Raw genomic sequence first — 17,717 nt, 5'->3', positions numbered from 1 at the left:
GTAATAAATGCAATCTGCAGTTTAGGCCTGGCATTCTTTAATGCCCCATTATACTCAAGTCGAAGTTCTTTTTCTTTGTTTAGGGTTGAAAAGAAGTTTGAAATGCCTTTGCAGTGGTATACTGTTTATGAACATCCTATCATCATTATTATCATTATATCATTAAATGGAAAATAACCAAACACAAGCAGGACACCCACTGGTCAGATCTTCAGAAGCTCTTTGGTTTTTCAGTCACGTATCTGACTGGAAATTGACTGTAAAATCATCTAGTGTGATGTCGCCTTAGAATCATACACAAATTTTAATTATATTTTGTGTAAAAGGAACCAGGTCTACATGGGAATGAATTGTAATTTAAAAATTTCACATTGTGTGCTTCATTAATTTTGCATGTAAAGTACTGTATTTTGATATGTATTTGTCTTATAAAGGCTCTGTTGAAGGTTTTCAAACATGGATCCAGCACTGTGAGAATAAAATGGCAAGTATGTGTAAATTTACCAAGCACTTCATTTGATCTATGACACAATTTTTGGTTGACTATTAAGAAAGCTTTCACTAAAATTTAAATTACTGCATTGCAGTTCACTACAGAACAAAATTCAGGGTACAATGCTTAACACTCAAAAAATGTAGCTATACATTCACATATATGGTGAATTTTTGAGTGCACTCATGATTCCTTATAGCTAAGTAATACCACTTTTTGTAAGTGCTCTTTTATTAGCAGCAATCATCTATATCTTGTTGTATGCAAAGTCCCTTTAATGCAAGTAATTTCACTCGGCGGCCATCTTTGAAACACCTCTTGGGCATGCAAGTTCAGCTTCTTTCTCTTTGAATGGGGAAACATCAAATTCTCCAAAACTGTTCACCAAGCTTACGATTATTTTCATATTTGAAATCACCAATGAAATCTGAAAACAACTATCTCATAAATGTAGTTTCTTTTGCTCAAATAGCTTTAAAAATAGCTTAATTTTCAGGCTAGATCAGCCAGTGCGCATGCGGAGTCCTAAGTGCACGTCTCAGAACACTCACTGTAGCTATGTCCCGAAATCGCTCACTTGTTCACTCATTCACTGGTTTCTATATAGTGGATGGCAGTTGAGTGCACTATATGGGAGTGAACGAAATGAAGTGAACGAATTCAGACACTGACATATACACTGCACGTCAGAGAGCTGGAGCTGTCGCAGAAACATCTTTGTCACTTATATTACGTTCCTTATTTTAGAAAATAATTTTAATAACAGTAATACTTAGTTACTTTATATTTTAATTATACATGCCTCCGCACCAGCTTTATGGTTTCATCGATGGTATATTATTAGATCTTATTTGTTTTGTAATGTTTAATGTTCATAATAATTAAATACTATTAAAATACTGGCAACAAAATAAACATTACACATACACATATAACTCAAATTTTATGTTTTTTTTTTTTAGTTTCTTGAAACTCTCCCGAGGTGTGTTTTGCACTCAGATAGAATGACACTGGTCGTAGAACGCCCTCAAGCAACTGTTAATTTTACATTAGGATGAATATGCTACCTACAGGTGATTAACAAATATATTTATTTTAAATCATCCACACTGTAAAACCTAACAGTTAGGTTAACTCAAACCGTTTGAGGAAACTTATTGTCTTAAAATATTTAAGTTTTTTAAAACTAATAGTTATGAGTACTCTGAACTTATTTCAGTTGAGTTCACTAAATAAGATATATGCCCAACAAGTCACGGTAACTCAAACCGTTTGAGTAAACCAATTGCCTTAAAAACCCAAGTTAGGATAATTCAAACCATTTGATGAAACTTATTGTCTTAAAACTTTTAAGTTTTTAAATCTAACAATTATGAGTGCACTGAACTTATTTCAGTTGAGTTCACTAAAATAAGATATACATTGCAGTTAAGTAATTAAGTGATTAATTAAGTGCTGATTGAGCATTAGTGATGAACACCTGCTGTTAACAAACAGAATCACTGACAGAAGAGAACACAAGAACAACAACTGACTTTAGACACATGCTTAGATGAAATCAACTGAAATAAAATGCATTAAATCTAAAAATCTGATTAAACAACCCCACAAACAGCATCACCAGCTCCACTTATTAATAACAAGACTGACATCTACAGAAGATCTTATTGAGAATTAACTAAGGTTTAGATGTTGATTTATTGTTTCAATTGAAGTAACCATGTTAGAGATCAGTGTCTGATTTAGTTGGGCTCTTGACCCTTGACTTCTGTGTTAGTAGTTCTGTTTCTTCTCTTTCTCTGGCTGTTGTAACCATGTGTTCTTCGAACATGTTTGCTATAACTCAAAAGCCTAGAGGAAATGATCAGTAGTTGGTTGTTATATATTTATAATGACAATCATCTATTAGTGAGCTGATCTCATAGAGATTTAACATAGACTCATCGTGTCTAATTTCTGATTGAATGAACATATTGATTATAGTAAAAGCGATTCTAAGAGCCACTGTTTCTGTGATAGTCAGTTAATATAAAGGACTTTCCAAACAGTTTGTCCACAAAAAGTTTTAATCTATGGTAGCAATTAGACTCACACAGACATCAAGAACCAGCTTCTGAACCTCAACAATGGTGACCATTAAAAAAATAAATTTTAAAAAAATCATGCAGCAATGCATGCTGGGAGCCATGGATGAGTTTTGTACTATGCTAGTACCCAGCATGCATTGCAAAATTATTATTATATTTTTTTAATGGTCACCATTGTTGAGGTTCATAAGCTGATTCTTGATGTCTGTGTGAGTCTAATTGCTTCTGTAACTTAACTTTTTGTGGACAAACTGTTTAGAAAGTCCTTTATATTAGCTTACTGTCACAGAACCAGTGGCTTCTAGAATCGCTTTTACTATAATCAATACATTCATTTAACCAGAGGTTAGACACACAATGAGTTGTGTTTATTCTCAATGAGATCAGCTGACAAATAGATGATTGTCATTATAAATATATAACAACCAACTACTGATCACTTCCTCTGGGCTTTTGAGTTGCAACAAATATGTTTGAAAAACACATGGATACAACAACCAGAGAAAAAGAGAAAACAAAAAAAACCTACCAACACAGAAGTCAAGGCTCAAGAGCCCAACTAAAGCAGACACTGATCTCTAACATGGTTACTTCAAATGAAACAATAAATCAATATCTAAACCTTAGTTAATTCTCAATAAGATCATCTGTAGATGTCTGACAGAAATAAAGTCAGTCTGGTTATTAATAAGTGGAGCTGATGATGCTGTTTGTGGGGTTGTTTAATCAGATCTTGAGATTTAATGTATTTTATTTCAGTTGATTTCATCTAAGCATGTGTCTAAAGTCAGTTGTTGTTCTTGTGTTTCTCTTTCTGTCAGTGATTCTGTTTGTTAACAGCAGGTGTTCATCACTAATGCTCAATCAGCACTTAATTAATCACTTAATTACTTAACTGCAATGTATATCTTATTTTAGTGAACTCAACTGAAATAAGTTCAGAGTACTCAAAACATTTAAGTTTTTTTAAACTAATAGTGATAAGGCAATCAGTTTCCTCAAACTTTTGAGTTACCCTAACTTGTTGGGTTTTACAGTGCACCAATTTATCATCACATCTCTATTATATCTTGTACGTTAACAACAATGCCACCTCAGTAAATTTGTAAAACATTAAACTGATGCCTAAACAATATATTTTAATATTAATAATGCATGAAACATTAAAGCAGAAATAAGATGTAAACACCATCTCTCATTCAAACTTGCTCTCTCCTGATATTTCTTCCAGCTCAGTCCTTTCTGCATTGGGTTGTGGGAAATAGTGCTGTAGCATGTACATCAGTTGTACACTCTTAATCAGAGAGGATTGTGGGTAAAAAGTAGTGGACGAATGGAGGGAATGAACTCGTTAACAATTCAGACAGGGCTACAAAATGGCAGACACCCGATATAGTGCACTACAGTTGAGGTCAAAAGTTTACATCCCCCTTTCAGAATCTGTAAAATGTTAATTATTTTACCAAAATAAGAGGGATCGTACAAAATGCATGTTATTGTTTTAGTACTGACCTGAATTAGATATTTCACATAAAAGATGTTTACATATAGTCCACAAGAGAAAATAAATGTTGAATTTATAAAAATGACCCCATTCAAAAGTTTACGTCCCCTTGATTCTTAATACCGTGTTCTTATCTGAATGATCCACAGCTGTGTTTTTGTGTTTAGTGATAGTTATTCATGAGTCCCTTGTTTGTCCTGAACAGTTAAACTGACTGCTGTTCTTCAGAAAAATCCTTCAGGTCCCACAAATTCTCTGGTTTTCCAGCATTTTTGTGTATTTGAACCCTTTCCAACAATGACTGTATGAATTTGAGATCCATCTATTCTGAGGACAACTGAGAAACTCATATGCAACTATTACAGAAGTTTCAAGTGCTCACTGATGCTCCAGAATGAAAAACCATGCATTAAGAGCCGGGAGTGAAAACCTTTTGAATTTGAAGGTCAGGGTAAATTTTACTTTTGTCGTCTTGGAAAATTCTATTTCTTCAGAGGCTATCTTCTGTAGTCTCTGAAGGGCAGTACTAAATGGAAAAAAAAATTAGAAAAATGTACAGTTGTTCCTCAGTGTGAAAAGATGGATCTCGAAATCATAGTCATTGTTGGAAAGGTTTCAAATACACAAAAATGCTGCAAAAACAAAGAATTTGTGGGACCTGAAGGATCTTTCTGAAGAACAGCGGGCAGTTTAACTGTTCAGGACAAACAAGGGACTCATGAGCAACTATCACTAAACAAAAAAAAAAAAAAAAGCTGTGGATCACAGTATTAAGAATCAAGGGGGTGTAAACTTTTGAACGGGGTCATTTTTTATAAATTCAACTATTTTCTCTTGTGGACTGTAAACATCTTTTCTGTGAAATATCTTATTCAGGTCAGTGCTAAATAAACAATAACATGCATTGTATGATAATACAAATATACATAAAAAATAAAAACATTTTAAAGATTCTGAAAGGGGGATGTAAACTTTTGACCTCAACTGTATAAGGGACAGGGAGCGGTTTCGGACACAGCTTGTTTCTATAGCATTGATAGAGCAGCCATATTGAGCGTGGCATTTTTCCCTATTCAAAACTATACGAGTGACACACATTGGGTATTCTTTGCTGTATGTTATTAAATAAACTGATTTCCCATTGTCATAGAAAACAGTAATTTTAAAATTGCATTTTCAGGGATGGAAAGAATAATTAAATTAAATTAAAATATTATATAATTATAAGTGCACTGTCAAAGGCTATTTAGCTTCTTCATCTTTGGTTAATAAAATATTCGGTATATGATTTAATACTGAGAAAACAATCATATTTACACTGATGCGCTGTAAATCAAGCATCATAAATAATGAATCAAGCTCTGTCTGTATTTGGTGAATCATCCTATTATAATTATGCATAAAGACATTACTACTAATTGAACTATACTAGCTTGTGAACAGAGTTTCAATTTCATATTAATCTTTGCATGCCAATATCTATGTGTGTTTATTGTATTTCCACCCTTGTGTCGTATGCTTACATCTGATATGTCTTTTTTCCTATATTAAAGTGGCCTATTTGAAGTGTACTTTTGTGTGCATGTTTTGCTTGAACTAATACCTTATTTTCTGAATTTCCAGCACACATTCCAAACCAAACCTCAGATTCGGTAAGCGTGTTAGCTGTCTTTTCCTGTTTTTTTTTACTGAAATCTTAAAGAACAATTTGCTAGAACTTTTTTTTCTTGCTTTGTTTTTATCATCTTATTTTTGTCCATTTGGGGTGCTGTTTTTCATTTGTATTTAATTAAATAGAGTCCTTAGTAACATAAGGGGAGAAAAGTCTAAACTGTTTGTGGTGAACAATGATTCTGTCTCTTGTCTTTTTCTCCTTGGTTTCTACTGGAATGCACAAAAAATAATGTTTAAACCGAAGCAAACTACAACCATGTTTGTCAAGTAAGTGTGGTTATGATGATTGTTTTATTTTAAACCCACTTACTCTTCAACTTTTATTTGTTACACTAATTATGATCCAATACAATAAGTAAAGCAAAAATCATGTCACACTTAAGTAACCTACTCCACTTCAGACATGACTGGTACCAGACAGAGTCTCAAGTTGTAGTGACCATCATGCTAAAAAATGCCAAGAAGGAGGATGTAACTGTCATCTTTGGTGAGAGGGAGGTAATGTTTCTTCTTGTCTTTATTTTATTTATTTTTTTGTCACAAATGCATTCATACTGTTTTTATCACTGACAGAGATTACTTTCAAGTACTACATGTTGAAAAAAGGCCTACAAATAAAATTATTACTATGAATAGAACTTTTAAACTTTGACTAATTATAATAATCATTTGGCTGGCAGGAGGATTTTGCTCTGGAACTCTCACTGATGAGAGAGACAAATGTGGCTTATGTTGTATTGTTTTCTATGTGAAATGCATGTTGAAACCCACTGAAACAGAATTTCTCCAAGGGGATTATAAAAGGTACTACTACTTATATAAATAAAGCACCCAGTTATGTGAAATATGGAGGTTTTACACATCTAACACGTATAAAGTGATTAAATTAGTCTTGATCAACTTCATCTTCTACTTGTTCAACTAGTAGAAGTTGATCAAGTACTCAATGCTTAATCCCTTTTACATAAACCATGAGACACCATAAAAACTTTCATTTTGCCCCTTCATTCAAGTGGTCAGTTTACACATGGTCGTATCAGCAGCTCATCAGTTCTTTGGTCCCAGTCCGAACTGTTTCCTCAGTTCATTATATTGCTCAGTGCAGCACTGAATGAGTTTGCAAAAACCGATATCATAATATCATATACGTCAGTATATTGGCTCGTTTCAAGCGAGAGTTTTAATTGAGTAACTGCTAGGGTTGGGTATCGTTTGGGTTTTTTTCGATACTGGTGCCAAATCGATACTTTTAAAACGGTGCCGGTGCCGGTGCCTAAACGGTGCCTGAACCGATACTTGTTATATATATACAGGTATATGTATATATAAACACACTTTATTTATGCAATTCATGAAGCTCCAGGAACTCCCCAATATGGACAAAGGCATTGCTATTGCTGTAACTGAGTAAACGGAAGATATAAACGTTTTGAATGATAAAACAAATAAATTAAACACTCGACTACAACAATATATAGTTTATCTGTGTTATTCAAGCCATCGCTGGTATTTTCATAATAATTAAGTATATTTATAATCCATTGCTAATCGATGCATTAGTAGCCTATGGAACATATTTTCTGCCTCATTCTGTGACAAGAAGCTACATCAGATCACAAAAGGAAGCATTTAACTGCTGTGGACTAAAAAGGTTATAATGTTCTCTTTTGTTGGACAACAGGTTTAAAAACGTGAATACAAGATAATTTTAGTTTTAGGCATTTTAATTTAAGCTAGGGCTGGGCGGTATATTGAGTTACTATGATATATCGATATATTCTTTACAAGCTTGATACGAGCGCAGCTGAAAAGATATCTAGGGAGGACACAGACTGAACTGCTGCAGAGAAAGTGCATAATACAATTTGTTCTAAACGTGACAAGCTTTATATGAAGGGCTTTAAAAAAAACTCGTAAGATATACTAGCCTGTAGTTTATAGTTTCAGTTTAAAGCGGCTCTGACAGAAAGGTTGCGTGTGCCGCTGATAGAGACGTGCTGTTTTCCCTTAATGCATACTTACATTTCACAGGTAATGTGAACTTACATATTCTCCATCTGTAAATGTTAGAAAGCCATGGAAATATTTCCATTTTGCTGTCAGAAGTGCGTGAGCTTTTGCTTTGCGATTCTCCGCTAAACTTCACAGACTTCATTTAGAACATGCGCGCCAAACAGACGGAGCGCAATAACTCTGACTAAAATATACATTTTGCTGAAATATTTGTAGTTGGACAATAAATGTGATATGCAGAATTTTAAACCTACAAGTAAGTGTATTTGTATGATAGCACTAACTGTAAAGTAATGGGGTAATCAAAACAGCCATTTCTACTCAGTCTGTGCTTTATTTTCATTTTTAGTTTAGTAAATTTAACTTCTGCTTTAAAAGCATTATTTTTGTTTTTAGATTGAAATGTTACAATGTTAGAATGTAATGTGATTTTAACCCTTTTTGCATATAATATATGCCTACATGCTTACATTCACTTTATTTGTTTAATCCAAATACAAAATACCCAGATATACCATATACAACACATCAGCCAAAAGATACCGAGATATGAATTTTTGCTCATATCGCCCAGCCCTAATTTAAGCATGTTTAGCTTAACTAGTTAATGGAACGCTACCTGCTGCCGTCAGAGCAAGTGTAATTTCTGCATTCACGCGCTCCTCGGATGCTCTCATTTCCCGAGTTGTGCTTTTAAGTAGGAATGTGAAAACAGCACACTTGCGTTACTACTACAAAGATTTGTTGGAGTAGTATTATTTGAGCTTTCCGACGTGAGTTCACGTGCATTTTCTCAGTCGGGAAATTATTTTTCACGTGCGGTGCCGGTGATGATGCTTCTTACGTTCGTTTCGGAGAAACAAAGGAAAAATATTTTAATCGATCGCTCAGGCATGGCACCGAAATGAGGCACCGAAATCTCTGTTCTGATTCGGTTCTAGTACATACCGGTTACTTAGGTACCGGTGCCATATTGGTACCGGGTCTCGGTACCCAACCCTAGTAACTGCAGATCTGTGCTGGTTTGAGCCACAAACCATTTCAGACAGTTCAGTCTGATTTGGTGAACTGGTTCATCGTTTTACTTCATTAGACCTCAATATATTGTCAATTTAATTAACTGAGCTATACACAATATTTTGAACAAGTCTGCGGTGTTTTAAAATGTGGGCGACATTTCCGGTTAGAGTTATGTTAGTGCTCACAGACACAGTATGCTTGCGTGTTAATAACTAGATAGAAAAGTTTGGATACAAACTTTAAGTTGGCTTGAAAAAGCCTAGCCAGAAAGATTGTAAAAGTTTTAAAAGCTTGAAGTTTGAAGGTTTTCAGGTTGAAATACGTAAAATAGTTTTAAAGATTAAATTTGAACGTTTTAAAGGCAATACAGTCTATCACAAGAACAGACACAGAAAAACAGATCGCTGGGGTATCTGGGGTGGCTTCTAGGGTGGTTGCTAGGGTGTTTCTAGGTTACCTGGGGTAGTTGCTAGGGTGTTGCTAGGCAGTTGCTATGGTAACCGGGTGGTTGCTAGGGTGTTGTTATGCGGTTTATAAGGTACTCGGGGTGGTTGCTAAGGTGTTGTTAGGCGGTTGCTAAGGTACCTGGGGTGGTTGCTAGAGTGTTGCTAAGGTACCCGGGGTGGTTGCTAGAGTGTTGCTAAGGTACCCAGGTCAGTAGCTAGGGTGTTGCTATGCGGTTACTAGGTTACCCCGGGTGGTTGCTATGGTGTTGCTATGTGGTTGCTAAGGTACCTGGGGAGGTTGCTAGGGTGTAGTTATGCGGTTGCTAGGTTACCCCGGGCTGTTGCTATGCGGTTGCTAAGTACCCGGGTCAGTTGCTAAGGTGTTGCTAGGGTACCTGGGGTGGTTTCTAAGGTGTTGCTATGGGGTTGCTAAGTACCCGGGTCAGTTGCTAAGGTGTTGCTAGGGTACCTGGGGTGGTTTATAAGGTGTTGCTAAGGTACCTGGGGAGGTTGCTAGGGTGTTGGTATGTGGTTGCTAGGGTCCCCAGGGTGGTTGCTAGGGTACCCGGGGTGGTTTCTAGGGTGTTTCTATGTGGTTGCTAAGGTGCCCGGGGTGGTTGCTAGGGTGTTGCTATGTGGTTGCTAGGGTACTCAGAGTGGTTGCTATGCAGTTGCTAAGGTACCCGGAGTGGTTGCTGGGGTGTTGCTAGGTGGTTTCTATGGTACCCGGGGTGGTTGCTAAGGTGTTACTAGCATGTTTTTAGCATGATTAGCAAGTAACCAGCATGTCTTTAGCATGATTAGCATGTTACTAGCATGTTGTTAGCATTAAGAAGTTACTAACAAGATTCTAGCATGATTAGCAAGTTACTAGCATGTTATTATTCCCTTTGTGTGTGTGTGTGTTTGTTTATTTATTTATTTTTTAAATTTTTCAGTATTCCTCCTAGGGCAATCATGCAATTCACCCCAAACATTGTCTACCTGATGACAACATATTAAAGAGGCTAAATTGCTAACGGTTATTGGATTTCTTGAGTGGTATACTCTTGATGGTTTAAAGGTAGGGGTGCTCCGAACAGGATTTTTGAGGTCGATTACAGAAAGCAGTTTCTGCCGATACGATCACATATACTGATCTTTTTAAAGCCGCCTTTTTGTCATGTAGAATTATTTATAGTAATACTCCAATCACAATTTTTAGACATTAATTCAGGGCCTGAATTTCATTTTTTAAAATGGGGGGGAATTTCTCTCTTAGGTGACTCTTAGGAGAGGGGATTTTTTTTTTTATTTGAAGGGTAGAGAATAGGGATGCACCGAATGTTCGGCAACCAAAATAAGCGAAAAGACAGAATAAATTGTACTGAACAATGACGTGACACGATCAAATAGAGGCGCGCACTAATGCAGCAAACATGTCTGCAATGTGGAAACATTTAAAACTGTCAGAGAAAGATGCAAAAATCATTACAAGAACCGACAGCCAGAGACTTTTTAGCACTGCATCTCATGTCTTCGATGACAAGTGGAAGGGGTGGTTGTTGGTGGTCACTGAATATGATGATTGAAATCTCAAACGATTAGTAAATAAACTGCAGAACATTATTTCTAATATATGGTGCCCGCGAGGTGACATGGTCGGTTCACTTAGTTTTGTCGTGGCCACGAGATCATTTTGTCGAGGTAACGACATCCTTATGTCGTGGCCTCGAGATGCTATGTTGAGGGAACGACATCCATTTCTCGAGTTCAATGCGTAATCAAACCTAGCAACCCGGGATTATCAGATATTATCATAAAACATTTTTATTAACATTAAACATTTAATTTAATAATTGTATGGGCTATTATTATTAATAGTAGTAGTAGTAGTAGTAGTAGTAGTAGGCCTCCTTCAGTCGTTCTCGACTATGGAAGATGCGCCCTGTCTTGAAATCGTGTTGACGTCTCTGGAACAGCACCGGCTATGGCTAATGAAGCCGATGCGGTAGAGACAAACTCTGCCACAGTGGATGCATGTATGTTTAATTGTGGCGGTGTCATCTGGGACTCTCTTTGCTCTCTTGTCTCTCTTTTCCTCCACTAAGGTTCAGAGCTTTCATATCACGCTTGCAGACATCTTTATAATGCAGCTGGGGGCGGCCAACAGATCTCTTGCCAGAGGCTAATTCACCATACAGAATGTCCTTTGGGATAAGGCCATCTTCCATTCGGCGCACATGGCTGAGCCAGCGCATCCTGCGTTGTCTAAGCAGCGTGTACATAGTGGGTAGACCAGCTCGTACAAAGACCCAGGTGTTGGGTAATTTGTCGCTCCACTTTATTCTAAGGATTCGGCGAAGGCAGCACAAGTGAAAACTGTTCAGCCTTCGTTCTTGGTTGGTGTATGTTGTCCATGTTTCGCTGCCATACAGTAGAGTGCTGACAATGCAGGCGTTACACACTGCCATTTTGGTAGAAGTTGACAGCTTACTATTCCCCCAGACACGAGTGGTGAGTCGGCCTAGGGTTGTTGCAGCCTTGCCAATACACTTATTTATCTCGGCGTCAAGAGACAGATTGTCGCTGATGGTGGACCCAAGATATGTAAACTGGCGGACATCAAGTACGTGGTTGTCAAAAGTAATGACAGGAGGAGTATCCACATCTTGACTTAGTACTTTTGTCTTTTGCAGGCTAACAGTCAGTCCAAAGTCATCACATGCTTGGGAAAATCTGTCCATGAGGCGCTGAAGTTGTTGTTCAGAGTGTGAGATGATAGCAGCATCATCAGCAAAGAGCAGATCTCTAATGATGACCTTGCGCACCTTAGTCTTTGCTTTCAGTCTTGCAAGGTTGAAAAGTTGCCCATCTGATATGGTGTGCAAATACACCCCTTTGGTAGCAGTCCCAAAAGCATGTTTTAGGAGCATGAAAAAATAGATGCCAAACAGGGTAGGAGCAAGGATGCAGCCTTGCTTCACCCCGCTTTTGATGTCAGAGGTTTCTGATATGCTGTCTTGATACTGGATGGTTGCCTTCATGTCATCATGAAATTATCTGATCAGGCTGTGCAGCCTTGGGGGGCATCCAATTTTCAGGCGTATGTTTAACAGCCCATTCCTGCTGACCAGGTCAAATGCCTTCGTGAGATCAATTAAGATGATGTAAAGGGGCATTTGCTGCTCTCTGCATTTTTCCTGTAGTTGGCGGAGAGAGAAGATCATGGCCATAGTAGATCATTCTGAGCGAAAGCTGCATTGGGACTCAGGGAGGACACGCTCCGCTAGCTTTTGGAGACGCTCTAACAAGATGCGGGCGTAAAGCTTGCCTGTGATGTTAAGGAGAGAGATGCCCCTGTAATTGTTGCAGTCACTTCTGTCACCCTTATTCTTATAAAGGGTGACAAACTTGGCATCTCTCATGTCTCGAGTTACTACTCTTTCACGCCAACACTGGCAGAGAACATCATGGATGGGCTGTAGGAGTGTCTTCTTGCAACTCTGGGGGAATGGGGGAATGTCATCACTGCCAGGTGCTTTGCCACTGGCAAGACCGTCAACTACCTTTCAGAGTTCCTCTAATGATAGTTCGACATCTAGCTCCTCCATGAAAGGCAGAGGTTCAATGGCTTTGAGTGCTGAGGTGGTTACAACATTCTCCCTGGAGTAAAGCTCTGTATAGTATTGTACCCATCTCTCCATCTGTTTGTCTTTGTCTGTGATTTGTTCCCCACTTGCAGATTTAAGGGGGGCAGTTTTACTCCGAGTTGGACCTAAAGCTCTTTTGATGCCCTCGTACATTCCTCTGATGTTACCTGTAGTCTGTATGTCATCACTGAGCTGTTGCCAGCATTCATTGGCACATCATCTTACTGTCCGCTGAACTTTCCTCCTGGCAGCTCTGAGTGCTTGGAGTAATTTCACACTTGGTGAGCGCTTGTATTTAGCAAGGGCATCACGTTTTGCTTCAATAAACGGGGTCATCTCACTGGACTTAGCTTCAAACCTGTCGCTGTTCTTCGAGGTCTTCATCCCAAAGACTGCAAAGGCTGTTTTCTGGAGAGACTCTCGGAGGTGGTCCCATTTCTCAGAGGCAGAGTTGTGTGAGTGGTCTGCTGACAGAGCCTCTTCAAAAGATTTGGCAAAATCTTCAACTTTCTCTGGATACTGCATCATGGTGGTGTTGATGCGAGGCTTCCCAGCTTGTCTGATACGATTAAATTTCTTAGCACACTAAAGAGTGGTCTGTGTCGCAGTCTGCACTGAGGTAAGAATGGGTGAGAAGCACAAGCTTGAGACTTGTTCGTTTGACAATGGCTATATCCAGCTGGTGTCAATGCTTTGAACGAGGATGTCTCCATGACACTTTGTGTTGGGGCTTTGTCTGGAAGTAGGAGTTGGTCACACAGAGGCCATGATAAAAACACAACTCTAGCAGGCGGTGCCCATTCTCATTAATTTTGCCAACTCCAAAACAGCCTAGACAAGAAGGCCAAGAATCATTATCGCTGCCTACTCTGGCATTGAAGTCACCAAGGAGAACAAGGTGTTCTTTGCTGGGAATATTCTTGATCACGCTGCTGAGATTGGCATAGAACTTATCCTTTGTTTCAGGTGTAGATGTCAGAGTAGGAGCGTAGGCACTGATGATAGTGACTGGGCCATCATGTGTATGGAGACGGCAAGTCAGAAGACGTTCAGAACCCTTGTCTGGTGTCTCAACCATTTTCAGCAAAGTGCTCCTTATTGCGAATCCAACTCCAAATTCTCTGTGCTCCTCAGCACTCCTTCCTTGCCAGAAGAAGGTGTAGTCATTTTCCCTGAGCATACCTGATGCAAAATCAAATCCACGTCAGACGGTTGGGTTGGAGAAATATGCAAATTTATTTTAAAAGTTTCAAAAATAATAACTGTAAATCATAACTCAAATGAAACATGAAATTTTAATAATCATGTGCAAAAACAACATATGCACCTGTTGGTGCAGTCTCAGTTGAGGACAATCATAAGTCAAACCGAATATATTTAAAACCATTCGAAATAATTATTACAATCAATCTTGAGTTTGATTAATTGAACAATTATCTGTAATGAATAACTGCCCTCCTGAAAGTATTAGCAATAATCTAAAGAGAATCAAAATCTTCATAAGAATAACACAATCTGTAAAGAACAAAAACCTTCATAAAAGATATCTTTAAGTTTTAAGTGCGCCCAATAAAGGAGAAGTATCAAAGAAGAGAAGAAAGAGGAGTAAGAAGGGGTGCAGTACATCATCTTTTATACCCTTAAAAATTCTAAATGTACAAAGGGGCCAATGTTCTGACTAAAGCGGTTTCTATGCACCATAAGGGCAGATACTCTATTTATCATGGTTTGTAGCAAGTTCCAAAATTCAATCACTACCTCTTTCTAAATTTATAGGTGTTTTCACACATCTCCCCGGGGAACAGAACGGTCATTCTTTTTATTAGTAGTCAGCATCACGAGTCAGACAGTGGTGCAAAATTAATCCTCAAATCAGACAGTGGTTGCACATCAAATTCTGCAGATCTAGCTGTGGATATCAAAGACTGCCCAAGGAGCAAGACAGCCCAAGGAGCCATGACCTTCAGGCTCGTGGGATTAGATATGCTTTTTCAGCATATTAGTAATTTTGTTAACCATAGTTAGTACATTGTTAATATTCTGTTAATGTTGAATAACTCATGAGAAATAATTCATAAAACATTTAAAAAAGCATAAGATATATCTGAATATACAAATTCTCAAAGGCCGATTCACCAATACCCATGTCAGCTAGGCATGTTTCTTGCAATGCAGCTATGTCAACCTAGCCTGGTAATACCAAACTCTGCTACTTCGCTTTGCTTCGTAGACAGAGTCTGGAAGGGCATAATTGACAAGCGTTTACTTTCTTGTGGGCGGACGCTTGTCTGAAGTTTAAAATCATTGGTGTACCCATAAGCCAATCACAACGGTTATTCGCCGGCTCAGCCGCCTCGAACTTCCGCTGTAAAGACAGGTATGCTGCAAAAACAAAACCATTGAGCGAAATACCAGAGTGAAGATGGCTGTGAACGACTTTTGCAGATTATGTGAAGTAAATCTACGCATCCACAATTATCGCCTTGCCGAACTTTGGCCTCCCCAGTTTCTCGCTGACGATCGGTAACAGTTGATAAATTAAACTTTTCTCAAAACCTGTCGGGAGTAAGGCCATAACATCACCTCCATTCAAAATGTGAACCAAACACTCTTCTTGTTCGGGCTTCAGTTGGCAAATGCCGAGAATATTCGGCGCTTAGCGTCTACGTCACGGCTCTCAGCCCGCCCTCTGTTTGCTGGTTGGCCTGGCTGCTGCGGAGCCGTAGATAAACTGGCAGATGGTCTGCTATATCAGACTGAGTACAGAAGCAAAATGAAATTGAGCGGAAGTACGAAGTCTGACGTAATCAGGCTTATGTCAACCTGCAGTCTCAGAAGCTCAGTGTTAATTACAGCTGTCTTTCTCACATCACTAATATTTTGGAGATCTTCTGATAATCCTGTTGTCATTGTACGTACATTCCAACTTCAAAGTTTGAGAGCTAGCCTCTTTTGTCTGATGTTTGATCTTGTTTCTTTCTTGCTTGGTGCAAATCTTACTGTCTGCTTGTCGGAGTTTTCCTAATCCCCAAGCACCCATTGGGGAAGGCAGACTGTGGCAGGACAGCACCTATTTGGCTGGGGGCTGCCCAGTTTAGGCGGGCGGTAGCTGTCCAATAAGAGCCGAGGATCTCGGAAGCAACCCCTGGCACTATGCTCTATGCCAATTGAGCTGTAGCTTATAACCGGTAAACTGCTGCTGTACAAAAATACATAACTGATTCAAGAAGGGGGTCTCAAAAATGGCCAAAAAATATTATTTTACTAAATTAATTTTAAGTTAAATTGTGCTTTGCTGGTATAGTGTCTGCTAGAATGTAAAAAAAATGTTCAGTGTTAAGTAAATATTTTTCAATTGTTTCAAAAAGCTAGACAAAACAGTAAAAAGCACTTTTTGGCCATTTAATTTTATGCAGTGGTGAAAAAAATGGCAAAATATATGGGGGGGAAATGCGAAAAAACATGTTTGGTATTTGGCCTTCGGCCAAGTGTTTAATTTTGTTCGGCTTTGGCCAAGAATTTTAATTTCCGGTGCATCCCTAGTGGAGAATAGAGGTCTGCATTCCCGAGGCTCTCCCGCGGGACGCGACCAGATTTCTTGCAATGCGGGATTAAATTTCCGAATAAAACAAATATTTCTGAAGTAACTCTGGTATAATTTGAACGGGAGCGGGCAGTCTAACAATATCCCGTTCCCAGCGTCCTTTCAGAACAGCATATCTGCGCTTTACTCATGCCATAAAGCCCCGACTGGTGGAGGGCTGCAGTGATGGTTGACTTTCTACAACTTTCTCCCATCTCCCGACTGCATCTCTGGAGCTCAGCCACAGTGATCTTTGGGTTCTTCTTTACCTCTCTCACCAAGGCTCTTCTCCCCCGATAGCTCAGTTTGGCCGGACGGCCAGCTCTAGGAAGGGTTCTGGTCGTCCCAAATGTCTTCCATTTAAGGATTATGGAGGCCACTGTGCTCTTAGGAACCTTAAGTGCAGCAGAAATTTTTTTGTAACCTTGGCCAGATCTGTGCCTTGCCACAATTCTGTCTCTGAGCTCTTCAGGCAGTTCCTTTGACCTCATGATTCTCATTTGCTCTGAAATGCACTGTGAGCTGTAAGGTCTTATATAGACAGGTGTGTGGCTTTCCTAATCAAGTCCAATCAGTATAATCAAACACAGCTGGACTCAAATGAAGGTGTAGAACCATCTCAAGGATGATCAGAAGAAATGGACAGCGCCTGAGTTAAATATATGAGTGTCACAGCAAAGGGTCTGAATACTTAGTACCATGTGATATTTCAGTTTTTCTTTTTTAATAAATCTGCAAAAATGTCAACAATTGTGTTTTTCTGTCAATATGGGGTGCTGTGTGTACATAAATGAGGGAAAAAAATGAACTTAAATGATTTTAGCAAATGGCTGCAATATAACAGAGTGAAAAATTTAAGGGGTCTGAATACTTTCCATACCCACTGTGTATATATGTGTGTATATATATATATATATATATATATATATATATATATATATATATATATATATATATATATATATATATATATATATATATATATATATATATATATATATATATATATATATATATATATATATATATATATATAGTGGTGTGATAAAAGTGTTGGCCCCTTCCTGATTTTTTTTTTTTTTTTTTTTTTTTTTTTTTTTTGCATGTTTGTCACACTTTAATGTTTCAGATCATCAAACAAATTTAAATATTAATCAAAAATAACACAAGTAAACACAACATGCAGTTTTTAAATGAAGTTTTTTTATTATGAAGGGAAAACAAAATCCAAACCCATATGGCCCGGTGTGAAAAAGTGCTTGCCC

General features: G+C 38.1%; 1 protein-coding gene across 4 annotated transcripts in view; it reads left to right on the top strand.

Moving 5' to 3' along the window:
• sugt1 (SGT1 homolog, MIS12 kinetochore complex assembly cochaperone) overlaps nt 1-17,717 on the top strand; it is a 95,975-nt gene that overhangs the window by 60,088 nt on the left and 18,170 nt on the right. The window contains exons 6-9 of one of the 4 annotated variants that reach the window (XM_058787746.1): nt 435-488; nt 5,708-5,736; nt 6,003-6,025; nt 6,142-6,256. In XM_058787746.1, the coding sequence (XP_058643729.1) occupies nt 435-488; nt 5,708-5,736; nt 6,003-6,025; nt 6,142-6,256 (221 nt within the window). The remainder of the gene's footprint in view (nt 1-434; nt 489-5,707; nt 5,737-6,002; nt 6,026-6,141; nt 6,257-17,717) is intronic. The other 3 variants (XM_058787753.1, XM_058787763.1, XM_058787774.1) reach the window with 3 other exon arrangements.

This window comes from Onychostoma macrolepis, chromosome 01 (assembly GCF_012432095.1).
Source record: "Onychostoma macrolepis isolate SWU-2019 chromosome 01, ASM1243209v1, whole genome shotgun sequence".
NCBI lineage: Eukaryota > Metazoa > Chordata > Actinopteri > Cypriniformes > Cyprinidae > Onychostoma > Onychostoma macrolepis.
Note: the sequence above shows the minus strand (reverse complement) of the source record. Positions and strands in the feature narration are given on the sequence as shown.